This window comes from Labrus bergylta, chromosome 15 (genome assembly GCF_963930695.1).
Source record: "Labrus bergylta chromosome 15, fLabBer1.1, whole genome shotgun sequence".
In the NCBI taxonomy this organism is placed as follows: domain Eukaryota; kingdom Metazoa; phylum Chordata; class Actinopteri; order Labriformes; family Labridae; genus Labrus; species Labrus bergylta.
In genome coordinates, this window is record NC_089209.1 from 11,357,918 (window position 1) to 11,380,355 (window position 22,438).

The 22,438-nt window shown below is 39.7% G+C and overlaps 3 protein-coding genes across 16 annotated transcripts in view; 1 reads left to right on the forward strand and 2 right to left on the reverse strand.

Annotated features, from left to right (window-relative positions):
- The window catches only part of otofa (otoferlin a), an 82,746-nt gene extending 79,628 nt beyond the window's left edge, over positions 1 to 3,118 (forward strand). For 8 of the 13 annotated variants that reach the window (XM_020632847.3, XM_020632848.3, XM_020632851.3 and 5 more), the window contains one exon: positions 1,181 to 3,118. In XM_020632847.3, coding sequence (XP_020488503.1) covers positions 1,181 to 1,361 — 181 coding nt within the window. In that variant the 3' untranslated portion in view covers positions 1,362 to 3,118. The remainder of the gene's footprint in view (positions 1 to 1,180) is intronic. The other 5 variants (XM_020632850.2, XM_065963848.1, XM_020632849.2 and 2 more) reach the window with 1 other exon arrangement.
- Positions 3,119 to 3,944: 826 nt separating this feature from the next.
- On the reverse strand, positions 3,945 to 11,776 carry drc1 (dynein regulatory complex subunit 1 homolog (Chlamydomonas)). Of its 2 annotated transcripts, none has more exons than XM_065963850.1 (16): positions 11,477 to 11,776; positions 11,170 to 11,242; positions 10,128 to 10,255; positions 9,786 to 9,969; positions 9,559 to 9,696; positions 8,663 to 8,749; positions 8,411 to 8,533; positions 8,043 to 8,170; positions 6,809 to 6,943; positions 6,112 to 6,526; positions 5,647 to 5,736; positions 5,478 to 5,561; positions 5,253 to 5,398; positions 4,900 to 5,025; positions 4,707 to 4,809; positions 3,945 to 4,189 (listed from the first exon to the last, which is right to left on the reverse strand). In XM_065963850.1, exons 1-16 carry the CDS (start codon positions 11,539 to 11,541, stop codon positions 4,157 to 4,159), a joined length of 2,058 nt encoding a protein of 685 aa, XP_065819922.1. In that variant the 5' UTR covers positions 11,542 to 11,776; the 3' UTR covers positions 3,945 to 4,156. The 2 variants fall into 2 exon arrangements, with proteins under 2 accessions (XP_065819922.1, XP_065819921.1); XM_065963849.1 differs by having other exon boundaries at positions 4,900 to 5,049.
- A 5,826-nt stretch (positions 11,777 to 17,602) lies between these two features.
- Positions 17,603 to 22,214, reverse strand: ostm1 (osteoclastogenesis associated transmembrane protein 1). The gene is made up of 6 exons (XM_020632872.3): positions 21,775 to 22,214; positions 21,425 to 21,539; positions 20,772 to 20,869; positions 20,572 to 20,682; positions 20,152 to 20,317; positions 17,603 to 18,729 (listed from the first exon to the last, which is right to left on the reverse strand). The coding sequence occupies exons 1-6, from the start codon at positions 22,111 to 22,113 to the stop codon at positions 18,683 to 18,685; spliced, it is 876 nt and encodes a 291-aa protein (XP_020488528.1). The 5' UTR covers positions 22,114 to 22,214; the 3' UTR covers positions 17,603 to 18,682.
- Between the last annotated feature and the right edge of the window lie 224 nt (positions 22,215 to 22,438).

The following is a 22,438-nucleotide window of genomic DNA, read 5'->3' on the forward strand; positions in this document are numbered from 1 at the left end:
GTACAACTTAGATGTGAATGTAAACACTATTTACAAGTCTCTTAATTATTCTAACTCCAACATGTCATGAACACAGTGTTAGGTTAGAAAGACATATCAGGAGTGTCATTATCATTCATAAAGCAATGATACATTAGTTATGTTACATTGACTCAATAACATTGGAATACATTCAACAGAAGAAGAAAAAACAGGCATACTGTGTCTTTATAATGAAGTTAAATTTAGTTGAAATTCTATAAAATGATTAGAGGCTTTTGGATTCACTCTTTCCCCTAGAAGTGCTTTCGCGCTTGCAGAAGACTTCTGAAAAGATCCTGATATTTGCAGGAGGAGCTGCATGTGTGAATGCAAACAGCCACAGATTTCACTCTGACTTTACCCAACCTTACCTGCCAGCCCTCTTGTATTATTTCCTCAGTCTGCAAGTCTGAGTGAGCTGATGTGAGAACACAGCAGGATATTATCCGGAGAAATCCCCTCAAGCGAGTGGGACAGGGTGGTGACGTTTATATCCTGAGAGCGGTACACAGTGCAGAAAATGTATACACAAGACCGCTGCAATCTCCGTGCACGTTATTGAACGGCTGCATTATGTTTTTCTGTTCTCCATTATGATATGTCTCCTCTCTGATGTTGATACTGTCAACTACAAGTTGCAGTCATATAAAGGCAAATACTTTCTTTATTCTGTGAGGTGCATATGTGAACAGGCAGCACCAGAGAATTTCAGGAGCAGTCTAGATAGAGATCTATCTAGATATTTTCAGGAGTGTGTTTTTGAAAAATGGCTTTTAGAGATGCAAGTCAATGACTGGATAGAGTAACCAAAAAGGTCAGACAATACATCTGTAGAAAAACCTGAGTTTGGGAGTGTTGGTCATTCATCCATCAATCCATTTTTATCTGCATATTCAATGTGCTTTTTATTCTTTTAACTTTTACACTGTGATGTGATCTTTTGGTCCTACGTAATGTTGGATTGGTAGAAATGTGAAGCATGCTGTAGTGAAAACTAATAATTATTACCTGGCTTACTAACCACTAATGCCAGTTTTCTCTCTCTTTTACTCTCCCATGTTACATCACATCTCTTTCTCCCCTTTTCCCATCCACTCACCCTCCATTAACTCACTCCTTCATTCACTTATACACCTTCTCCATATTTCACTGCCTCCAGTCGGCCAGACACCACCTTCCTGTGGTTCCTGAGCCCGCTGAAAGCCATCCGCTACCTGATCTGCAACCGCTACAAGTGGCTGATCATCAAGATCGTGCTGGCCATGCTGCTGCTCATCATGCTGGGCCTCTTCCTCTACAGCATGCCGGGCTACCTCGTCAAGAAGCTGCTAGGGGCCTGAAAGCCAGTCGAGAGAGAGAGAGAGGAAGGGAGGGTGGGAGGGAAAAGGGGACGACCACCCGGAAAGATGGAAGGTTGGATGGAGGAGACAAAAAGTACAAGGAGTCTCGCTCACAGGGGGGGGGAGGCAGAGGGAGGAGGAGGCACTTTAGAGATCCAATTGCAATACTTTTCCTCCTCTGTTTTCCATTCTGATCATCCTAAACAGCACCTCCCATTACCTAGAAGAGACGCTGACCCCTCCTCAAAAGACATTTTTCCACTAACTGTCTACTCCTCCATCCAATCTGCAGCATCCTATCAAATCTAACGTTCAGAATCTGGACTCCATCCTTGAACTGAACTCAAAAGCAATCATTTGCCGCTCGAGTTGTTACATGACTCTGAATGTTTCTTTTTCTGTTTAAACAGTTTATCAAGCTAAATCCAAGTGTTGTGTTGGTGGTCAGATGATTGCATGGACGTTCATTTCGAGTGATGCTTTAAGATCTCCCATTCCAGCTAAAGTGTTGAGATAAATAGAAATTAAATGAACAATGTTTTCGGTAGCACTTGGCTCTATCAACCCTTATTTAGAATGAATAAGCACTATATAAACATTGAATGTAGTTGTAAGCTGATATGGTATTTTGATGTGTTTATTAATGTACAGCATCTGTGAATGAAAACTTCTCCTGTGGATACCAGTTTTACATTATAACACTAGAGCTTTTAAATATGTTCTTTTATCTGTGTATGCACCAGCCACATGTATCAGCTTACAATTACATGTATTCTATGTTTATATACTGCTCATAGATAATATGTAGGGGGTTATAATAAGTGTGAACTTTTCTTTTAAATATTGAGATCTGCGACATTTGCACACTTAAAGAATATGATGAAGAAAAAAACAAAGATGTCTATTTTCCTAATTAAATCCCTTAGATTAAAATGAGACAAAGGTCAAGATAACTTCCAAATGATTTCAATATCTTTACAGACTTAATGCATATTTAATCTCCTGAATCAAAGCAACACAGTTAGACTTCGTTCAAACAGAATTTGCAAACTAAAAAATATATATATATACATTAATATATTTGATCCTTTTTATAATTATATGGTACAAGACAAGCACAGCTCAGCAGTCTTTCAGTGATGCACACTTCATCATTATTCAAATATCTTTGCATATAAATGCTCCGCAGCTCACTATGATAATCCCCACTGTTAAAACCTGCACACCAGAATCACAGAAATGATTTGCACTTTTCTGTTTGACTTAATCTGACTTATAAGTCCTTTAAAGCAACAAAAACATCACAGTTACTGCTGTTATCTACCAAAATGTCAATATGCATGCATCATTGTGATAACTGACCACAGAGGTCATGTGTGTTGGCATGAAAATCCAAATGAACTACCCTGTTGTCTTTAACATTACAGTTAATGTATAAATATGATTAAAGTGCACTTGAGTGAAGCTGTAAAAGGAAGTACGGTTTATTTCACAAAACTCTGAATCCATCTTTGAATCAGTCGGCGTTGTTTGCAGTGTCTGTTACTCCGTTTCAAATTTGCCTGCTTGACCTCATTTGTGTTACAGTCTGTGATTCTGTTTCACCAATTTACAGAGTTAATGTTTGCACTGAACTTGCCTGTTTTTACAATGAATCTGTGTTTATATATCTGTTTAAAAGTGTGTAATATTTATTTTCTGTCTGTTTTGGCAATTTGAAATAAACCGATTTCCATGGTCTTCATGTTTTTAGATTCTCCAAGTCGCTATTGTCTTTTTATTTAAAAAACAATGAATCACATTCCCTCCTTTGTAGTGACATATCCTCAGATAGTTACCACCAAATTCTGCTGTCTACAAAGCTTTAAAACATGTTTCAGTGAAATAACAGGGTTCCCTGCCCACAGTTCAGTATCTTCAGTTTGTAAATGACTGAGCAACAAGCATGAGAACACATTGGATCATTAAGAAGCTAGCTTAAGATTTAGCTTCTTTTGGCGCTTGCTTATCCAATTCATGGGAAACGGTCCTAGGTGGCCTCAAGGGGGCAGTACTGAGCAAATGCAGACTTGAAAGATTTGTAGTTGGTGGAGACTGAAAAAAGAGATTTAATAATTGACAATAATCTTAAATCCAACGTCCAATCATATAACGCAAGTGTTGCTCTAAATGCTGGATGTTGCCACTGTTTGCTATTGAAGTTTGCTTTGTTATTTTTACAGGCGATATGTAATTATAGTGTTCACACACTGCCCCCTGGTGGTCTTTTTTTTACTTCCACTGTCAGGGATTGAGAAGGTGAAATGAGAGTTGTGAGTCTTCTTTCACCAGATGTGGTACATCTTTAGTACTTTTTGCAATAATACAACAGCTGTCTTACTCTGAATCTCTCTGTCCAGTCGCCCCAGCGGCAGCATGTCGTGGCTGCTGAGCCCAGCGAGGACACTGTGTATCCTGGCCTGGAGGAACTACAGGCTCCACTGCGTGTTGCTGCTGGCTGCTGTGCTGGGCCTGCTCTTTGTTGCTCTGCTCTTCTTCTCTCTGCCGTCAGAGCTCAGCCACAAGCTCTTCCACACTGCGGGATAAAACCACTGTATGACTCTGTGCTAGTGTGTTTACATTGTACCCTATATCACCATATGTACTGGGGATGTTATTCACTGCTCTACCAATTTCTTTCTACTGCAGCTGTAAAATAAAGACTGAAAGCACAACATGATGCAGTAGAAGCTTTATTTATTTACTGAGTTCCAGTCCTTTGAGTAGTGTCCCAGTTCTGCTTATTCCATGTTAGTTTAGGGTAAGGGCATCTCCAGCTCTGTGTTGACCTATCAGAGAGACAGAGTTATGAGACGCTACCAAAGAGGCACAATCATTTGTTTGGTTTTGTAGATGCATGGCTGTCTTTAAATTCATATGTGAATTCAAACATGCATAAAACAGTAAAAAAAGAGAGATTCAGAGCCCAACACCTCCAGTTTAAGTCTTCAAAATTGCTTATGTTTCACAAAACACTAAGATATTCCATTTGTAACTGTAATGAAGGGAGAAAAGCAAAAGGTCTCTTTTAAGAAGCTGGGTCAAGAAAGTAGGTCATTTTAGATGAAATATTCAATTATTACTTATATGTCACTTATTGATGTGAATTTTCTGGTGGTTTCCTAATCAACTTATATGAGTAGAAATATACTAATACTATTACTTCATGCACAATACTTCTTAGTATTTGGTTATCTTAATTTTTGCAGTGGAGGTCCTCAACCTGTACCATTACTAAATATCTGGAGAACAGCTTTACAAACACAATAGAACTATTAAACGCAAATAAAAAACAAACTCCCTTACTATAGACTGTAGAGACTGTTGCAGCAGCATCCGCAGCTCTGCGTTCTGCTGCTCCAGACTCTGAGTCTCTGGAATGAGCTCAGAGATCTCCGTCAGGACCACACTGGGAACGCCGGAAGAAGAAAATACTTATTTGATTGCAGAGGGATGTTTGCTTTGCATGTGTGTGTGTGTGTTTGTTGCTGTTACTCACTGGTACTGATTCAGTTCTCTCTCTGCAGCTTCCCAGAGGTCCACTTTGTCCTCAGAGATGATGTTGCCCACGCTCTCCCAATAGGCTTCAAGCTCTGAAGGATCCCGGGCTGCTACATGCTGAAAACTGAGATGTTGGCGGGCTTGAACTCTCCGCAGGCACAAAGCAGAAAATATTCATCGATAAAGACTGCCTTAGCTTCAAATTAATCATATTAACAAATGTCTTTTTTCAGGATATAACTGAACTCTCCGCAGGCACACAGCAGAAAATATTCATCGATAAAGACCGCCTTAGCTTCAAATTAATCATATTAACAAATGTCTTTTTTCAGGATATAACTGTGGTCTTACCTGGATCTCACATGCTGTGCGAGGAAGCTCTTCAGAGCAGGCAAAACATGGTTTGGATCAATGAGCTCAGAGGTCACATGCCTCCTACAGCTGGTCCCCATTTCTTCATCCTTGCTAATGGACTCATGCGACTCTTTACAAACATCCTGTAGGCAAATAAAAAAACTAGTAGAAATGCAGAAATAATGATTGCATATTGCAAGTCTTATCTGTGTCCCTCCTTACCTCAGTCTGCTCTGCCTGCTGAGGTTTGTACTTCAATAAGAAATGAGCCAGTCTGTGAACTTCTTCCACCTTGATGCCTAAAGCCTGGAAGAGAAAACAATGTTTCTTTATTCAGGATGGGCTCATTACTGTCCAACAACATGCTGGTGCATCCCAAACACTGACTCACTGAGAGGAGGGAGCCCAGCTTCACTACGGTCTGTTTTTCCTTCTCCAGAGGATCCAGCAGGTTCAGGAGTTTGTCCTCCAACAGGAAACCCTGTGACAGGTGGAAGGGAAACATTTGGTTGGAGTAACCTTATTATAACATTATAATTAGCTCTCTTGCCGTGAGTTAGCTGAGAAGAAGATTCATACAACTCCTATGTCAGTATGCTAGTCTGCTGGCTCTATCCAAAAGTAACAAAAACCTTCAATCAGCATCCCTCAGCCTCACTTATTTCTAACATCAATGTTTTTCTTATCTTATGTTTAGTTAAAGGATTATATGTCAGAATATTTATTTACTATGGGCAGTGGCTGCACTACTGTGGCTTGTGATTGTGATCCAAAAATGGTGACACATTGTGTTTTCTTCTGTGCAAACTTCTACTTGATAAAGTGTTGCTCTACCAAACAAATCTTTATTTCTCACCGCCTCATCACACAGCAGCTCCATCACTTTTTTTAGAGTTTCATTCGTCAATTTCCCCTCCTCCTCGTCTTCAGCACTCTCACTCTGCATTGCTTTTGCTTCCTTGTAAGCGTTGACGTTTATGATATCGGTATCAGTCTCTAAAGTAGGCCCAACTGAGGCGTCCATCATCCTCTGACCACCCTGTGAAGTGTCTATGTTGCCGACAGCTTGGTGGGTGGAGCTCTGGGCCTGTTTTTGGGTGGGATCGGTTTGCTCCATGAACGGCAAATTAGGTCGCACCCAAGCTATGCCGAGGGACTGCTCGCAGATCAGCGAGTCTATAATTAAAACTTTATCAACTAGTTGCTTCACCTCTTCTTCAATCATCAGCCACATCTGCTCAAATTTTCTAACACTGGCGCCTGCAAAGTGCCTGCAGAGAAGAGACAATTCATGTATCAGAAATAACAAATCACACATTAACACAAGGTTCATCAAAACCTGTCAGTCTTTTATTGTTGTGCTTGTTCGGTCCAGCTTTTTGTGTATTTGTTGTTGATATTCATGTATTTTAAAGGCCCATCTAGGGATGGGAAATTGCAAATTAGTTTAGCTATAAATGCTGTAGTCTGTGGCAACGGTTTACATCCTCCATACTTGTCCCTATACAAATAAACATGAAATAAATAAATAAATAAAATTGATAATGACTCACTTTATTTTCTTCTGTGCTTGTTCGTATTGCTGGATGTTGCGTTTGTAGTGTTCAGGCAATTGCCGGCTCCTCGCTGCAAACTGTTCCTCCTGGCTGCTAAATTGAGCCTTGAGATTTTTTATCTCAGTTTTCAGACTGAAACACAAAACCATCCCTGATTAACACAGAGTGGATGAATTATAATGCAGAGTAAGTTCGGCTGTTTAAACCTGGTATTATGGATGTGACCTGAGAGATCCAATCACACGTAGATGGCTTTAAGTACAGCTGTTCCCACTTTATGTGTAAATAAACATGGCACCTCATTCACTTCTATAAGCCTTTAATCAAACGATTAATAAAATGTGATGAAGACACACTGCAGAGCAAGCCAGAGAGCTGGGCTCATTCGCCAAAGCACCAAAGAGGGTGTGGCTGATCTCTGACTGAAGTCATGAAGTGATATAAAACTTAAAGGGGGGGTTGGTAATTTTCTCCTGATACACATTTTAAGATTTTGGTTGAAATTGTCTTTAGCTCCTGACAGACATTAATAACTCATGCTCTGCAAAAAGGAACAAAGAAAATCTGTCATCTGTAGCAGTTGTAAGCCTGAAAAAACTTCCACGAGAAACAAGGTACGCCACGAGGTACCAAACTGATTAACCAATCACGCATCCCTAGCTCCCTGCTCGTCCTTTACCCCATGCATGCACGAGCCCACACTCAAAGCATGAGCTGAGGTCCGCTTCTGGACCAATGGCGCTTGTGCATGTAAGTGAGGGGCGTGGCTTTTGATGGCGCACAGAGGGGAGGGGGTGGGTTCAGACGAAGCACTGAGGGAATGCTACTTTCAAAATCATGCTAGTTTTTGAAAATTATCAACCCTGCCTTTAAGTCTGATGTTCTTCTACTGTTCTATGATTTATCAGTTAGTTCTGAACTCCACTGCAGGCTGGAGACTCTTTACAGTACTCTTTATAGTTATAAAACTAATGTATCCTCACGCTCCAACGGATGTCATTTTGGTGCAAAAGTTGTCAGTTACTACAGGTGATTGTTGTTGTGAATATGGGGAGAGGAGTTCCCTTAATGGAGCCAAGGACAGACACATAAACACTCAGCCGTAGTCATTTGGACAAATGCCTCCCAGACCACCATTAGGGCTGTCCTTTAGTGATCTGATCCCCCAGGAGGCCTGCTAATACCAGGGGCAAACAGGTCCTGTGTGTCTTTGTGAAGTAATCTGCACTACCTGACGGTCTTGCTCTTCATCTGTGTCAGGTTGAATCTGTGTAAAAGCACATCATACTTCTGCTTTTCCTGCTCTAGACGTGCAAGCTCGCTGGTGGTGTCAAAATGTAGACACTTTCTCTCCAGAACCTGCAGAGGCAAGAAGAGGACGTCTCAAAAACTGGGCTTTGATTGATGAAATAGTGAATGATCGTTACTTTCGTTCTTGGAAATCACAATCTGAACAACTGTCTTCAATATCCCATGCTTTTCTGAAGTAGTCCATCAAAAGCTGGTTTCATCAGGAGAGGTGTTTAATGTAATAGACACAGTAACACAAGCAAATGACTAGATACAAATATGGTGCTAGACATTAATATTTGTACTTACTTGAAACGTTTCACTGTGTTCTAACTGGAAGGTGTTAAGCTTGTCAGAAGACTTCAACATCACAGTGTGCATTTTCACTTGATGCTCCTCCACTTCCTTCTGCCTCTGCACCTGCCTCTCCTGCTAAACAAAGTGTACAGCAGAGTAGATGTCATTACACACAGAGTTGATATGCACAATATGATTAATCACAAAGTAGGATTGAGGAGTTTTTGAGACAGTGTGTTGTTTTATACTTTCAGTAGGGCTGACCTTTTTGTCCAAAAGTCTCTTCATGACTTGTTCCCATTCCCTCTTGTCTTTCATGAGTAAGACTTCGCTCTCCTGCTGATAAACTTCCTATGAACAACACAAGTGAAACCATTTGTGAACAAGACAACTGTGACAAGACAAACAGAGTATATTCATGCTTATAGCTCTGGGAGGCTAAACTTTGGATCATCAGGACATTGAGCTATCTTTGGCATGCAAACAAACTCACAATGTTAATGCTAACAAATTTTCATTTTCTAAAGCTTTTTTTGGCACAGGATCGGCCGGCTTTGTGTCATTTCTATTTTCGGACCAGTTAACGACTACTTACATTGAAGGTGATGCACCAGCTGACATTAAACGAATGTAGGCAGAACTTACAACTTCAATCTTACATCTAATTTGTTGCAGATGTACAGTCCTCCCTACTGCTGTCGTGGTGTATTGTTTTAAAAGGTGGAATAACTTGGAGCAGTGAGGTGGAGCTGAGGTTAGATTGGCTTAAAGGCACTGACAGTGAGTTCTCCCATTAGATTACATCCCTTCGAAATGTAGGATGACTTTGTTTTTATAATGCTGTTTCTGTTTTCCGTAGTTGACCATTTTACTACTTGATGTATCTGCACTAGCAGATTAAGGCGTTATTCAACAAAGACTGTATTAAGAAAAATGCTTTTCACTGATTTGACACATGAAGTTAAAAGGTAATTTCTCCAACAATATTTTGGTTCGTTTGGACTTTACGCCCTAATTTGAACCTTACGACTCTTTGGTGCAACCAAACTCTGACACAACTTAGGTTACAAACTAACAAGTTTCAAATTTGGGTTTAGACTGGGCTGTGTATCCAAACTTAACACAGGACTAGCTGGTGCAACAGGCCACTAGTCTCTTACCTCCAACTGGGCCAGCTCCTCCCTGTACTCCTTTGTCAGTGTTTTGATCTGTTCCTCCATCCTCTCCATCATTAGGTCCCGCTCCTCTGCATGCTTCCTCAAGTCCTTAACAAAGCGATCATCTCCAACCCTCAGCTCCTGTTCAGATTTCAGAAGACAAGGGATAACATCACAAATAATAATAATGACAATAATGGATAGATGGACATACGGACGGATGGATGTACCTGTTGCAGCTCATTATTGAGTTTCTTCTTGTCCTCTATGAGAGCAGAACATAATTTCTGCTGGTTGTTCAGCGCTTCCTGCAGCTCCTGAGGGGTCCTCTTCTGATTTGCTAACAGCCACCCTTTGGTGATCTCCTCAAAATGTTCCTCGCAGGATTTGGCATCATTCTCCAGCCGCTCCAATCTGAGCCCAGAAAAAAAAATACTTTGGTAAACACAAGATGATAAAACAAATGGGCAAAAAGAGTGTATAAAGTAAATTTAGCAACTAGGTAGACAAACTATGTGGTATTGGGTTCTGGTGTAGGACAGAAGTGAGGAATTGGACAAAAAAAGTGGAACCTTAATCGGCGAGCTTTCTCCTGCTCCGTCCTTCGCATTGACTCTTTGGCATCTGCTGCAGTTTGGATGTTTGTCACCAAGGTCGGCAAATCTCTCTGAAGGTTGAGTATCCTCTGAGGAGTAACTATCTGATATAAAGGAGGACAGTTCTTATACAGGTTGTGGCACTTCTGTTTGTATGAGATATACCTTCTTAAGTGCATGTTAGTGAACACATTTCAAACAAGTAAAATTGCAGCTCACAATAACAACAATAATGTACTATAGCTGTATGCTATTTTTGGCTGATTCATCACATTTCCTCCTATATTTAGCCCAATTTTGGTGAATATTGAAAGGATGGAGCTCATTTAATGATAACTTTGTGTATTTCTTCAAAAGTTTGAGTAAAGACATCTGAAGTATTATATCAGCTACATGTTTTGGAGTTCACCAGAGAATTTTCCAAGGAAATGAAAAAGTCAAAGTTGCAAAATATATGATTTATTCAAGTATTTCCAGTATTTTAAATGGTCAAAAACTGTGATGTGTATGCTTACAACTGTAATCATAATTAGTAACAGATTACTTGTGTATCGTTTTTTTATGGTGGTGGTGGCGCTTTGTTGGGAGCATGGATATTTGCTCTCTTCATGTCAAGGACCCCAAACACTGAAAGTTTTAACTGACGTTATACAGTTAAAGGCTTCTTGACATTTTTGGAAGTGTGGGTGTTTGATTCTGTTGTTCTGTTGTTGTTATAATTTGATCATGCCGTGGTCTATTGCTTTGTTTTGTTATTATTGTGTTTTGCTTGTGCTCCATACCATGTAATATGGTCATGAGCTGTATAAAAACATGAAATGAAATGAACACATTTTCCTTACCCCTTTAAAGTCAAATAACTGAAAATTATAACTTGGGATGAATAGAAAAAAGCAGATGAAATCACCCCAGAAACCAATTACATTACAAACAGCTTGATTAACTAATGAATAATTAACACGCCAGTACATTAATCAAAATGAAATGACAAATGAAATAGATACAGACTCTTACAAACCTCTTCACTCTCCTCCACCTGCTCCTCTTGAGGCTGGCTCCTGCAGGACTTCTCCTCTAACTTCTCAGAGGCCCTAACGACAGACAGTGTGCTCATTTTAAAGGTTGTATTTGAAAGAAAAAAATAATGAATTAGAATGAAAGACTGTAAAATTGCAGGGTATGAATTGAATAAACCCATTGCTATTTGTACAGTATATTAGCCTTTTTAATTGAAGCAAAAGCACATGAGAGGAAGTAGCCTGTAGTCTAATGTTAACTAAAGGTAGAGGTGAATCAGTGACTTTAAGATAACGATAGCAAGTTACCCTCTCGTATCCTGTTGGTTTTCGGGTTCACTCGCCTCCTCTTGATCCTTGTCAACTTCCTCCATATCAAGATTAGGTTGTGTAAAAGTGCTGCGGTGTTGTAAAGTAGAAGATAAACAGTAGCAGGTCTGTGTCGCCGCGGTCCGTTTGTTAAACGTTGCTATGACGACAGAGCCACGACAGCAGAGTGCCTTTGAGGAGCTTAAAACCTCAGAGCCATGCAATCTTTATATAGGCCTAAACAACAACAAAAAGACGAATATGCCTTTATTATGAAGTGGTTTGCTGTCAGCCTTTTTGTTCGAGTCGGCCTGTTTTATACAGCATTCTAATACTGTTCGTCTGGATCATTGATTTATCATACATAGCCTTGTGCTGCCATCTAGTGGACGAATCTTGTCTCCAAACAAATGAGCGGTTATGAGTTTGTTTTACTTTCTCCAAAACAACAACATTTTAATGGCAGGATTCGCTTATTTCTTGATTAGTGTTTTAAAAGCGAGGTATTTGAATGCCATTACGTTTTTTTTTAAAGGGGAGTAGGGCCTATACTGTCTGCAACTTTGTAACTTATCCCAAACATAAACACTGATAGACAAAAGCAGCACTCATAGTGCTAACACACAGGTTAAGAATATTGTCAAAACAAACCTTGTAATAATAGAATATAGGCCTATTTGCAGGCAATTAAAACTTTATAAGAATACAAGTATAATTGCTATTTTCATACAGTAAATATGTCTACACCTAGGAACCTACGAGCTAAAGCAAAATGACATGCTTATGTATAGCTTTAATGTTATGTTCAGAAGCTGACTTAAGGTGGCACTATAGTGTTGTGATCAAAGTCCTACTCAGGTATCACAAACTAATCCCCTTGAAATGTTTTGCGTTTGACAAGAGGCAGTTGTGAAATGAATGCAGCTTTGTGAGACATGCATCTCTTTCTCATAGGTGCTGTCCGAGACAATAAACTACTCCAAAACCTAGAAATTTCATTCAAGCACATCCCCTCCTCATAAATGATAAATGTCTTCTCAAGCTGATGGCAAGATGGGCACCCTCAGTTGTCCACAAAGACGAACCAACACATGGGTCAGATGTTTCTGCCCTTAGAAGTGCCCCCTTAAGACCTTTCCCGTTCTGCTTCTTGGCAGCACTCGCCCTCATCCTCTCCCCCCTGTGGGCACCTCACCGCTCTTTTGGCCTCAAGTGCCCTAGCTTGCGGCTGATCCACAATGGATGTAAGTCAGCCAGCAAAGGTTTCTGACATCTGATCCAGCATCTGTGATGTCACCAACAGCTGACTTGTCATAAGACCTTTTGTGAAAGAGGGGGTAAGTAAAGCAATGAATTAGGAAGAGGCCTTATTTTTCAACAGACCCTTAGCTGGAACTCTGAGTGCTTTTGCATCAAGCTTGCTGAGATTACAAACTGAATGACTGCCATTAGAGTGATTCTATAATCTATCATAATACAATAAGCCAGGGATTGACAGACTTTGACCCCTCTCACAGGTGTATAATAAGCCCCATTCACTCTGCATATGCTCTTTAAGAGTGTGTGTGTGTGAGTGCGTGTGTGTGCGTGTGTGTGTGTGTATGTGTGCGTGTGTGTGTGTGTGTGCTCAGAGGGGGCATATGTTTACTCCCTCTTCAACAAAGCATCATATTCATCACTCAGGGGTTGAGAGGTGCATAATCTGAGCCTAACTAACTGACAGATTAGAGTGTTGGTGGTGGTGGGGGTTTGCATAACAACTTAAGTCTTGACTAACAGTTTCTTAATAACTAAGGAGACATTCAAAGGATGGACTGTTAAAACAAGAAAGGAGGTTAATTTAGATGACAGCAAAAAATTCAGAGGAATATAGTCTGGAGGAGGTCATGACCTTGTCAAAGAACAAATCAGTAATTTAACAAGAATTAAATTGAATAAACGTAAAACTGAAGGCTGGAAAAAGAAACAACATGAAGAGCATCCCCTCACTCTTCCATCAAATGTGAAAAACTCCAACCTTGTCTGAAGGTAACTCGTGAAAAAGTACGTTTTTGTCATCTGCAGGAGCAACTACTGCAAACAGGATTACATGTTACCTCTAAACCTTTAAATATTGCTAAGAGAGAGTGAGGGACACTGAAAAAACAAGGATGCAAAGAGACAAAGACGCTTTTATTGGAGGGAAAAATACAAATCTCTCATATGTTGGCCACGACGATTGTTGCAGAAACTAAATTGATCTCAGGGTCTGTGAATTGGAGGCCACTTCATTGTCTCTGGTAGGCTTCATTTATGATGAGAGGAAACAACTGTGTGGCCATCAACATCCCTCAGTCCAGCGTTAGTCGGTATACTCAAACATTCCAGCTCTAAGACCCCCTCAGCTTTAAAAAAAAAAAAAAAAAAGTCAACTAACCCGTTCGCACATTATGACAGCTTAACACGAATGAGAAAGGGGAAATGTTTGCACATAGGATTTGATATGACAGAAGTTTGATGTCCATGAGTTTTCAGAGACTTTTCTTGATTTTGGTTAAAGAAATCTGCACAGAATATCAATATTTAATCCAGAAACCGTCTTTTTAGAGGATTTGAGATTATTACTTTTTCACTCTTTCAAGAAAAAAAATGCATTTATTAAAACAGTTTGATTTCGGATTTTTGAATAAAATGTTGTCATTTATTTTTTCCTTAGAGTAAATGCTGGTCGGTAAAGTAAAGTCCCTGAGCTTTGCTGATGTTTCCATTTAATTGGATTATTGCATTCAGGTATTTGGTTTAACAATTAAGCTATGCAGAACGCTGCTGCTAGAGTGTGCACATTAAACTTGTGGTTTGGTCCATTTTGACTGTGTGAGTAAAATGTAAAAAATAGAAGTGGAAGTAATATAGCTTCAAAGTGTTTCTCAAAGCTACTGTGAATAAAGCAAAATTGTATTGAACAACATTAACTGCATAATGGTGTGATGTAGAACTCATACAAATTGAAGAACTAGGTTTTGCACTATTTCAGAATATGAAAAGTGAGGTCGCAATAAAAAAATCAAATGTAATATTGACACATAAAGCCTTCTACATACAGAGGAAAACACATCTTTACTAAAAAATTAGAGAAAACTATAGAGAAAACTGACTAGAATCTGGATAATTCCAGTACTCAGGGCAGGCTAAATGGGGTTGAAGGCTAATGTCATTATGTGTTTTGTCATTTCTGTTTTTGGTGCAAAGTCTGCTCACAATATCTGAGATTTTCATTGTTTTTAACACAAACCTCAGCACATTTTTTCCCTCTTAATCCAGCAGAGAAGTGGAGCAGGCAGCGGTGTTCAGGAAAGGAGTCGCTTTACAAAATCATATTAATTTCTTCCACCTAAACTGACACACTCACAGCAGAATTATGCCCCAAGTCATTTTATACTGTCAAAGCTCTTTGTGATTGGATTAGGTGTACAATAATTATACATGGCATTAGGCCGTGATTACTGCTGGATTTTTTTTTTTTTTTTGCTGCACTGTACTCAGGTCAGTGAGATGGTGCAAATAGAAATACTGTATCCTCCACAAATCAATGTATTTAGCTTTGTGGCTAATACAGTGTACAACCTGTAATATGAAAGAAGAATAAAAAAAAACATTCTCTTATACAGAGTGAAAAATAGATTATTTCATTAAAGCAGCCTCTGTCTATAAAAGAGAATATTTGGGGACCAAAGACAAGGACACTAAGATACTATATTTATGCCAGATGTAGCGCCAACAACTTCACATAAAATATATATATATATTTGTTTAAACTGTACTGAGTGTGAGTACAGGACTCACACTGACACAAACTCCAGCTTCTAAACTTTATCACTTTTAACGCAAATTATGCAGACGTTATAGTGACAGTTACTATAAAAGGAAAGCATTGATTTAAATGTGGAGAGTTGTTTTAAAAGTTATTGTATGCACATACACATGCGACAGCTAAATTTCCGTTCCTGAAATGTAAAAGATTTTGCAAGCAACAAAAAATAATAATGCTACTTTGTTGCAAGAGATGATGCATCCTTAATGACACATGATGTGTAGTACATCAAGCCTATAGCACCATACTCTCTCATAGTTCTGAGGTACTTAGATTCTTGATGTATACGAATGACATCTACTCCACTTTTTCTCTCCAGCATTTTGTTAACACTTTATTACCTTTTCTGTATTTACAATTTAAATGCATCAATTTTCATCAACTAATCAGTGCCCCTTCCAAAACTTGCCCAGCAGTAGCCTATGTAAAGTGCTTGAAATGTGTCATCCAAGTTTTAAGCTATGGCCATTTTTTAATCTGATGCAGTTCATGTCAAAATGTACATTATTACTATCCTACTCTGTTTCAAGTTTCTACTCCACACTTCCGCATGTTGCTTTGTGGCTGAGGCGCTGGCTTGCTGAGGCGCTGGCTTGATAAGTGCAATAACATAAAAAGCTCTCTTCAGCGTTTCTGCACCATGCAATTTATAAAAAGATGTATTTCTCAATTCAGTCATCTTTGCATTGACTAAATGTTCTGCAAACTGAAGCTCACACACTCAAGTAGAGTGACATGCAGAAAGAGCACCACTTAAATGATTAGAAATCTGCAAACACTAAATGGAGACAACTTTGAAAAGCTTTAAGGCAGTGGTATGTCACTTTAGTGAAATTGTGAATGAATATGCACTTGCTACCAGATTTAGGCATTGCTAGTATAGGTATAATAAGTAGAAAATCGAACTATTAGTTTCAGCCCTGCCTAAAAGTCAGAGGATCAGGAGGAACTGCAGCTTTTCCATCAGTTCTCTCGTTCACGTGGCGGCCTCAGGTCCACTTGGCCTGGAGGTTTTTCTCTGACTTTCAGCCCCGCTTAAGGACCCGGTGTGCCTCAGGAAAGCAACGAGGCTTAACGGGAATCAAAGCTGTCATTCTTGAGCACACGAGCGCGGATGACAAAGGGCCGTGTTTTTAGTTTTCAGCGGCTCTGCTGCTGGCCGCAACCGGATCATATGACTCGGCATTTCCGTAATGCTCTTTGAGCCGCTGATGGCCAGCAGTGGCTGCGCTCCACAAGACCAAAAAGCCAAAGGAGTTTAACGGATGTGTTGCTGCGATTATTCGGCCAAGTATCTTTATCCCACATTTAGATTAGCTGCTAATGACGGAGGGAAAAAACCTTGTTGCGAGATCAACACAAGGCCACGTAACCTGGGAACAAGGGCCCCTCCTGTTTGAAGAAACAGATTTAAAACATGGACTCATTAGGCACAACTGCAGTCACCACTGTGCTGTTGGAGACAACACCTATCTATTTATAAAGATTTATAAGAGCTATTTTTATTCTTTTTTTTTGTGACAATTGTATGTGTAGCTACAGATCTTTGCATTGTGAATTTTATTTTTGCTTTAAAAAATGCACAACAGATTTCACTGCACAATGTGCAACAGCAAAAAAAAATGCTTTCTTTTCTAATCTATTTTGAAGTTGTTTAAACTGACCCCCTGGCTGTTTTGGGAGTTTCATCCCTACAATTGCATTATACAAAAGTTATACATATCATACAAGAGTATGGTCATTGTGAGTTGTTCGACAAGGTCGCAAGATATAATATGGAAGCCCAATACACAGTTGTGCTAATATGACAGACATGCACACATTGCGTTTAGCCCAGAAGATCATTCCAGATCCCTTAAAACTCTGTGAAAATAACATTTTTAACTTCAGAGTGTGGACAAAAAGATGCAACACATTCTTTGTCCAGCATTTGGCTGGTTGATAAGCTGTGATCATAAGGTCTGAAATACATCCTTAATTGTCAGTCAGTGTCCTGTATAAGCCCCCCACATGATGCTTTTCTAATGTTTATCCGATTTTTATGTTAATTATTTTGAAAAATGATGTGTTGTTGTTGTGCATGTGTTTTAATGCTTTTTAAGCAAAGCAGCTTCACTTTGATAAATAAAGGCAAATAAACAGCATTGCAATCTGAAACAAGTGATACAGAGTTATATATTAATAATTCTCAATGTAAATATTAGAGGCAATAGAAGTAGAGTCATTGAATTAAATCAGACCAAATGGGTCAAATAACAGCACACACAGCTGCAGGGTGTTTCTGACGTACACAGGTTTATTTGTGAAGAAGAATTAGTCTTGAAACAACTTCACAGCGATTGCTTTAGTTAAAGGGTTATTCTTCATCAATTCATTACTCATAAAAGAGGAGAATTCAACATCATGAGAAGTCGCAAACCCTTAACAAATTAAGTTAAACAGCAGTGGAAAACGACAACAAAGCACATTAGAAGCTTAATGCAACAGCAGAAAAACAACTGGAAAACCAGTAACATCACAGTGTGGTGATTTGGAGTGCTCTTAAAGTATGTGTGTTATGTCTTTATATGCCCCATCCCCCCCTCCCAACAAATGTGCACACCCCCCCCCCCTTTCTTACAGCAGATACATGTCACCACTAATGGACATCAAGTGCTTCTTTTTCGCAGCTCTTTTCGGGACATTGGTACATTAGAGACAGAAAAAAACATTACTCAACCCATATAGAGTACACACACACGCAACACACACACTAACAAACACACTAACACACACACACACACACACACACACACACACAGTATTCAAGCCACTCACTCATTCGTGTGTCTCAGACAGCAGGATGCAGATTGCTAATGAGTCGAAAGGCAGGAGAGGTTGAGATCTGTGTGAGGATTTAGGAGTGTACCATGTAGCTACGTGAGCAAACATCTGGTTCACACTCTCAAAAAATCTATATACACTTCTGGTCCCGCTGTGTGGAGATCCAAATGTCACAAAATGTCATTAAATAAAGCCGATAATAAACTGTAAAGTAGAGGATTCAAACATCCACTGTGAATAATTTATTATTTTCCTATGTTAATTACTGCCAAAAAAATTCTCTGAAAATCAGAGTTCCAGCATAATTCATTGTATTATGGAAGATGGTTTGAAGGAAATGAAATCAAAAGTTGTAATGCCAGGAGTCTTTTACTTTCATTTTCATTTATCTAGATCCTCTGAATACTAATTGGTAAAGTGCAATACCGTTGAGTCCTCAACATTCATTGAAGTCATTCAAACCTCAGGCACAAGACGGTGAAGTCATTCTTCTCCAGGGCGACCTCCATTCATAGTCATCATCCGTCTCTTCTTCAGTTCTGTTTGTCCTGAATGTTCATATTTGAGTATTTGTTCGTATCTGCAAAGACAGAATTTACATTATTCTACATGTCAGACATACAAGTTTAACTCAACAAAGTCTCTTTGTCCAAACCCGTTTTGACTCTACCAACACTGCCTGCTCAGTCTGCAAAGTGTTCATATACATTTTGTAATCTGACCCTTATGCTAACTCTGACCCAAGATGCTTGTTTCCATGGTAAGAATCTAGGAAATAATTGCTGAATACTACAGTAACTTGTTGCAAATCCAAAGCACTGAGATCATGAGGTTGGGACTTGGGAGTCATTTTCCTTCGCAGAACGCTTTCCTGACCCTGACGCATAAGTTATCAGAAATACTGACTTCTACATCAGGTCGCAGCAGCAGCTCAGTTCTGCTGCAGGTCAGGGATTTAATACTCCTGGAAGTGTTCCGAATTGTTTCACTCAAAACAGAATTTCCAAGTAAAGTGTCCTTGTAATGGTTTTATTGTTTCAAAAGACAACCATGTCCTTCACAGTGAACTGAGCAGTGTGATATTAAAAACACGTGTCAGTCAGTCACCTGTGAGAAAAGAATTCATTTACACAATGAAAGGAAAGTAATAGCACATTTAGAACTAGAGCATTATTTCAAATGATTGTAAAGTCTGCCATTTAGTTTGATCATAGGTACAATTCATATGTAGCTTTCTGGCCGGCCAGAAGCCTTGGTTAATAGTTTTATTGTTCTTTTTTTGACAGTTTTTGAAAATTGTAATACAACTGCAAAGTCATATCAACTTTTCTGATCATGCATTATAATTAAAAAAATATTTAATGTTGTATTTTTTGGGCCATTTTCACCTTTATTGGATTGGACAGCTGAAGAAAGACAGGAAATGTTAGGTGGAGAGAGCAGGGGGGGGGGGGGCATGCAGCAAAAGGCGCAAAAGGCGCAAAAGGCTGAGGCCTGATTCGAACCCGTGGCCGCTGCAACAAGAACTAAAGCCTCCGTATATGGGGCGCTAAACATAACCACTAGGCTATCTGGTGCCCCTTCAATAAGTGTTTTCTTATAAATCCCTCTTAAACTGAATTAGAATCAGGTACCACAGATCTTGTAGAAAGAGTAGTTCTTGGTGTGAGTGTTTCTTAAACATGCCTAATTTGTCCTCGACCATCAGAAGCCATTTGCCACACCCCCGCCCCCAAACCACATCCACACTTTGCCCAATACCTACAAAACCAGTTATCATACTCCAACACACAGATTTAAAAAATAATCCTCCGACCCTCTCTATGATCCAGAGCTTTTTTTTTATCCCCAACTCCTCTTTAGAGCAACCTTGAACCCGCTCTCATCCATCCCTAATATCACAGTCAGTCAACCCCCCGTCCCCCGTCCTCCTCCACAAAGACTCCCAAACCCCGTCATAAAATCTCTGTGTGACAATGGGCGAATTAAGCTGATTACTCACGGTGTATGAGCTTGCGTTTCTTTTGTTCCGAGTGAAGGAAGCTGCTCAAGTAGAAGATGATGGGCAGAAAGAGCATGAAGCTGGACACGGCGATGACAGGCACCGTCTCCTTACGAGGGAACGAACAATTGAAGTTCTTACTCCACAGTCTGCGTGTCACATTCATCTGAAACCAGAGAGATGCGGTTGATCACTTCTCAAACAACTATTAAGCTTTGATATTGTGCTGCATTAAAGATCAAGAGTGACCTTTCAAGCATAATAATTCATGAATTTTGGTGCTAATTTTAATCAACAATCAATTATATCTTGTCACCACCCTGAAGATCTTTCTAATGGTCTTGGCTCCAGGGGGAGCAACTTTCTTTAATCCCACCTTGAGGAGGCCTTTTTATAAATCTCTGCCACTGACAAACATACCGCGTCCTCTAAGTCGATACACAAGGTCTGATTCTTTTCCATGCCGCTGTACAGGTCGTTCAGTTGACTGTATGTGGTCTTACAGCTTTTGCAGAGCTCTGTATGGTTCCCCTGTGAGGAGCAAAAAAAAGAACAGACAGCATGTTAGCTTCTCCACATAAACCAATGCAATACAGGCATCATTCCTAATTCATACATACCGGTGAATACTTCTCAAAGCAGGAGAGAGTGTGGTTAAGGATGTCCATGAAGTACAGAGTGTCATTGGTGAGGCTCTCATATCCTTTAGTGATACAAGCTGCAAAAAGGGGGACAAAACAACCATCAGCTGAGGTCTATATATTAAATGAAAGCGGACAATGAATTCAGACACACGACAGTTGTTTCTGATGCCGTCACCTCGTAACCTCATTTACTGTTTGTTTGTTTTTTTAATACATTCAATATTTGAACCTTGTTTAAGAAAATGTGGATAAAGACATACTGGAGCTGCAGCAATAGCATAATAAGATTATAGAATTAGACTTTAGGAAATCACTCATTCTTTTTTTCTGACTGTTAAGAAACTTATAGGCTAATCTATAACTAATCAATAATGGAAATAAGCAGCAGCCCCTGCCCTACTCATTTTGACTATCCTAAAACACAAAGAGTTTTAACCAATGAAACAAACCTTTGACCTCTGCGTACAAATGTGCACCAATGTATTTTGTACACAAGTCAGAAGTTCATACTCAGGCACAAAATACAAATTTATTTTACACAGATCTAATCCAAAGTAATTCACACGTAAGTGCACTTCAGAAACAATCAGTGCTTTTACATTCCTGCTGCAAAAAAAACCACAACTTACATTTACAGTCTGATTTTGTCCAGAGGTCTTCCAAATTGCTGTACAGCACATACACCAGCATTAGGCGATCACTACGCAGAAGGCTGTCCCTGCAGGTCTCATTATCAGGACCCATCTGAGGACACAGGCACATTTAATCACACTTTTTTTTGTTTTTTTATTCCATTACACAGTACAAACTGAGCATGCTATTAAAATAGAGTCATGATGAATGCCTGCTTCCTTGAAAGTGGGCACATCCCCATGACTCGTGATCATGAGACAGAAGCGGCCTGGTCTTCTTCATGCAGGCAGACTGTAGAAAATGTGAACTCAAACACACAACAGGGATTTTGTTTCCATGCACGTACCTGGTCTGAGATGTTCAAATAGGTCTCTGTGAGGCTGCCGTAGCTGGAGTAGCAGTTCTGACACACTTTGACAGGTCGAGCAGCTGGGACCAGGCAGTTCACGTAACCGACGTATCGCTGTCCAAATAGGTGGAGCAGGTTGTTGCAGTACTCACTTACCTCCAGCTCTTCAGGGAAAGAAGACAGCATGTTTACGGAGAACACGGAGCTCGCAGCGGGCTTAAACACAGGCGAGTTGACCGCAAAAGCACCAGAAGCGGGTGCTTCATCGCTACGCACGGAAGCGTAAGTGTCCAACATAAATACAACTAAATACAGACACGTTTTACGAGAAGCCATGGTGGAAACGACAAATAACTCGTGTATTCTACTTCTTCTTCTTCTTCTTCTTTCAGCCCTAACAACTCATGATTTCCTGGTTATCGCCAAACAGAATCATGTGACAGCAAACCTGAAATCTCGCGAGAACTCCGTTGCTCCAGTGTCAGAGCAGCAACATCTCATTTCAGTTCCTCCATGTGAATTAATCCCGCTTTAAACAACAAAGAGAGTCAATTTTGAAGTATGTGGATGAACTATTTTGAGGTCATATTTATACGTGTGTAATTTGTTCATTTGAAAGCACAAATTATTTAATAATTAGGCTGATATTTTTTTTTTCCAA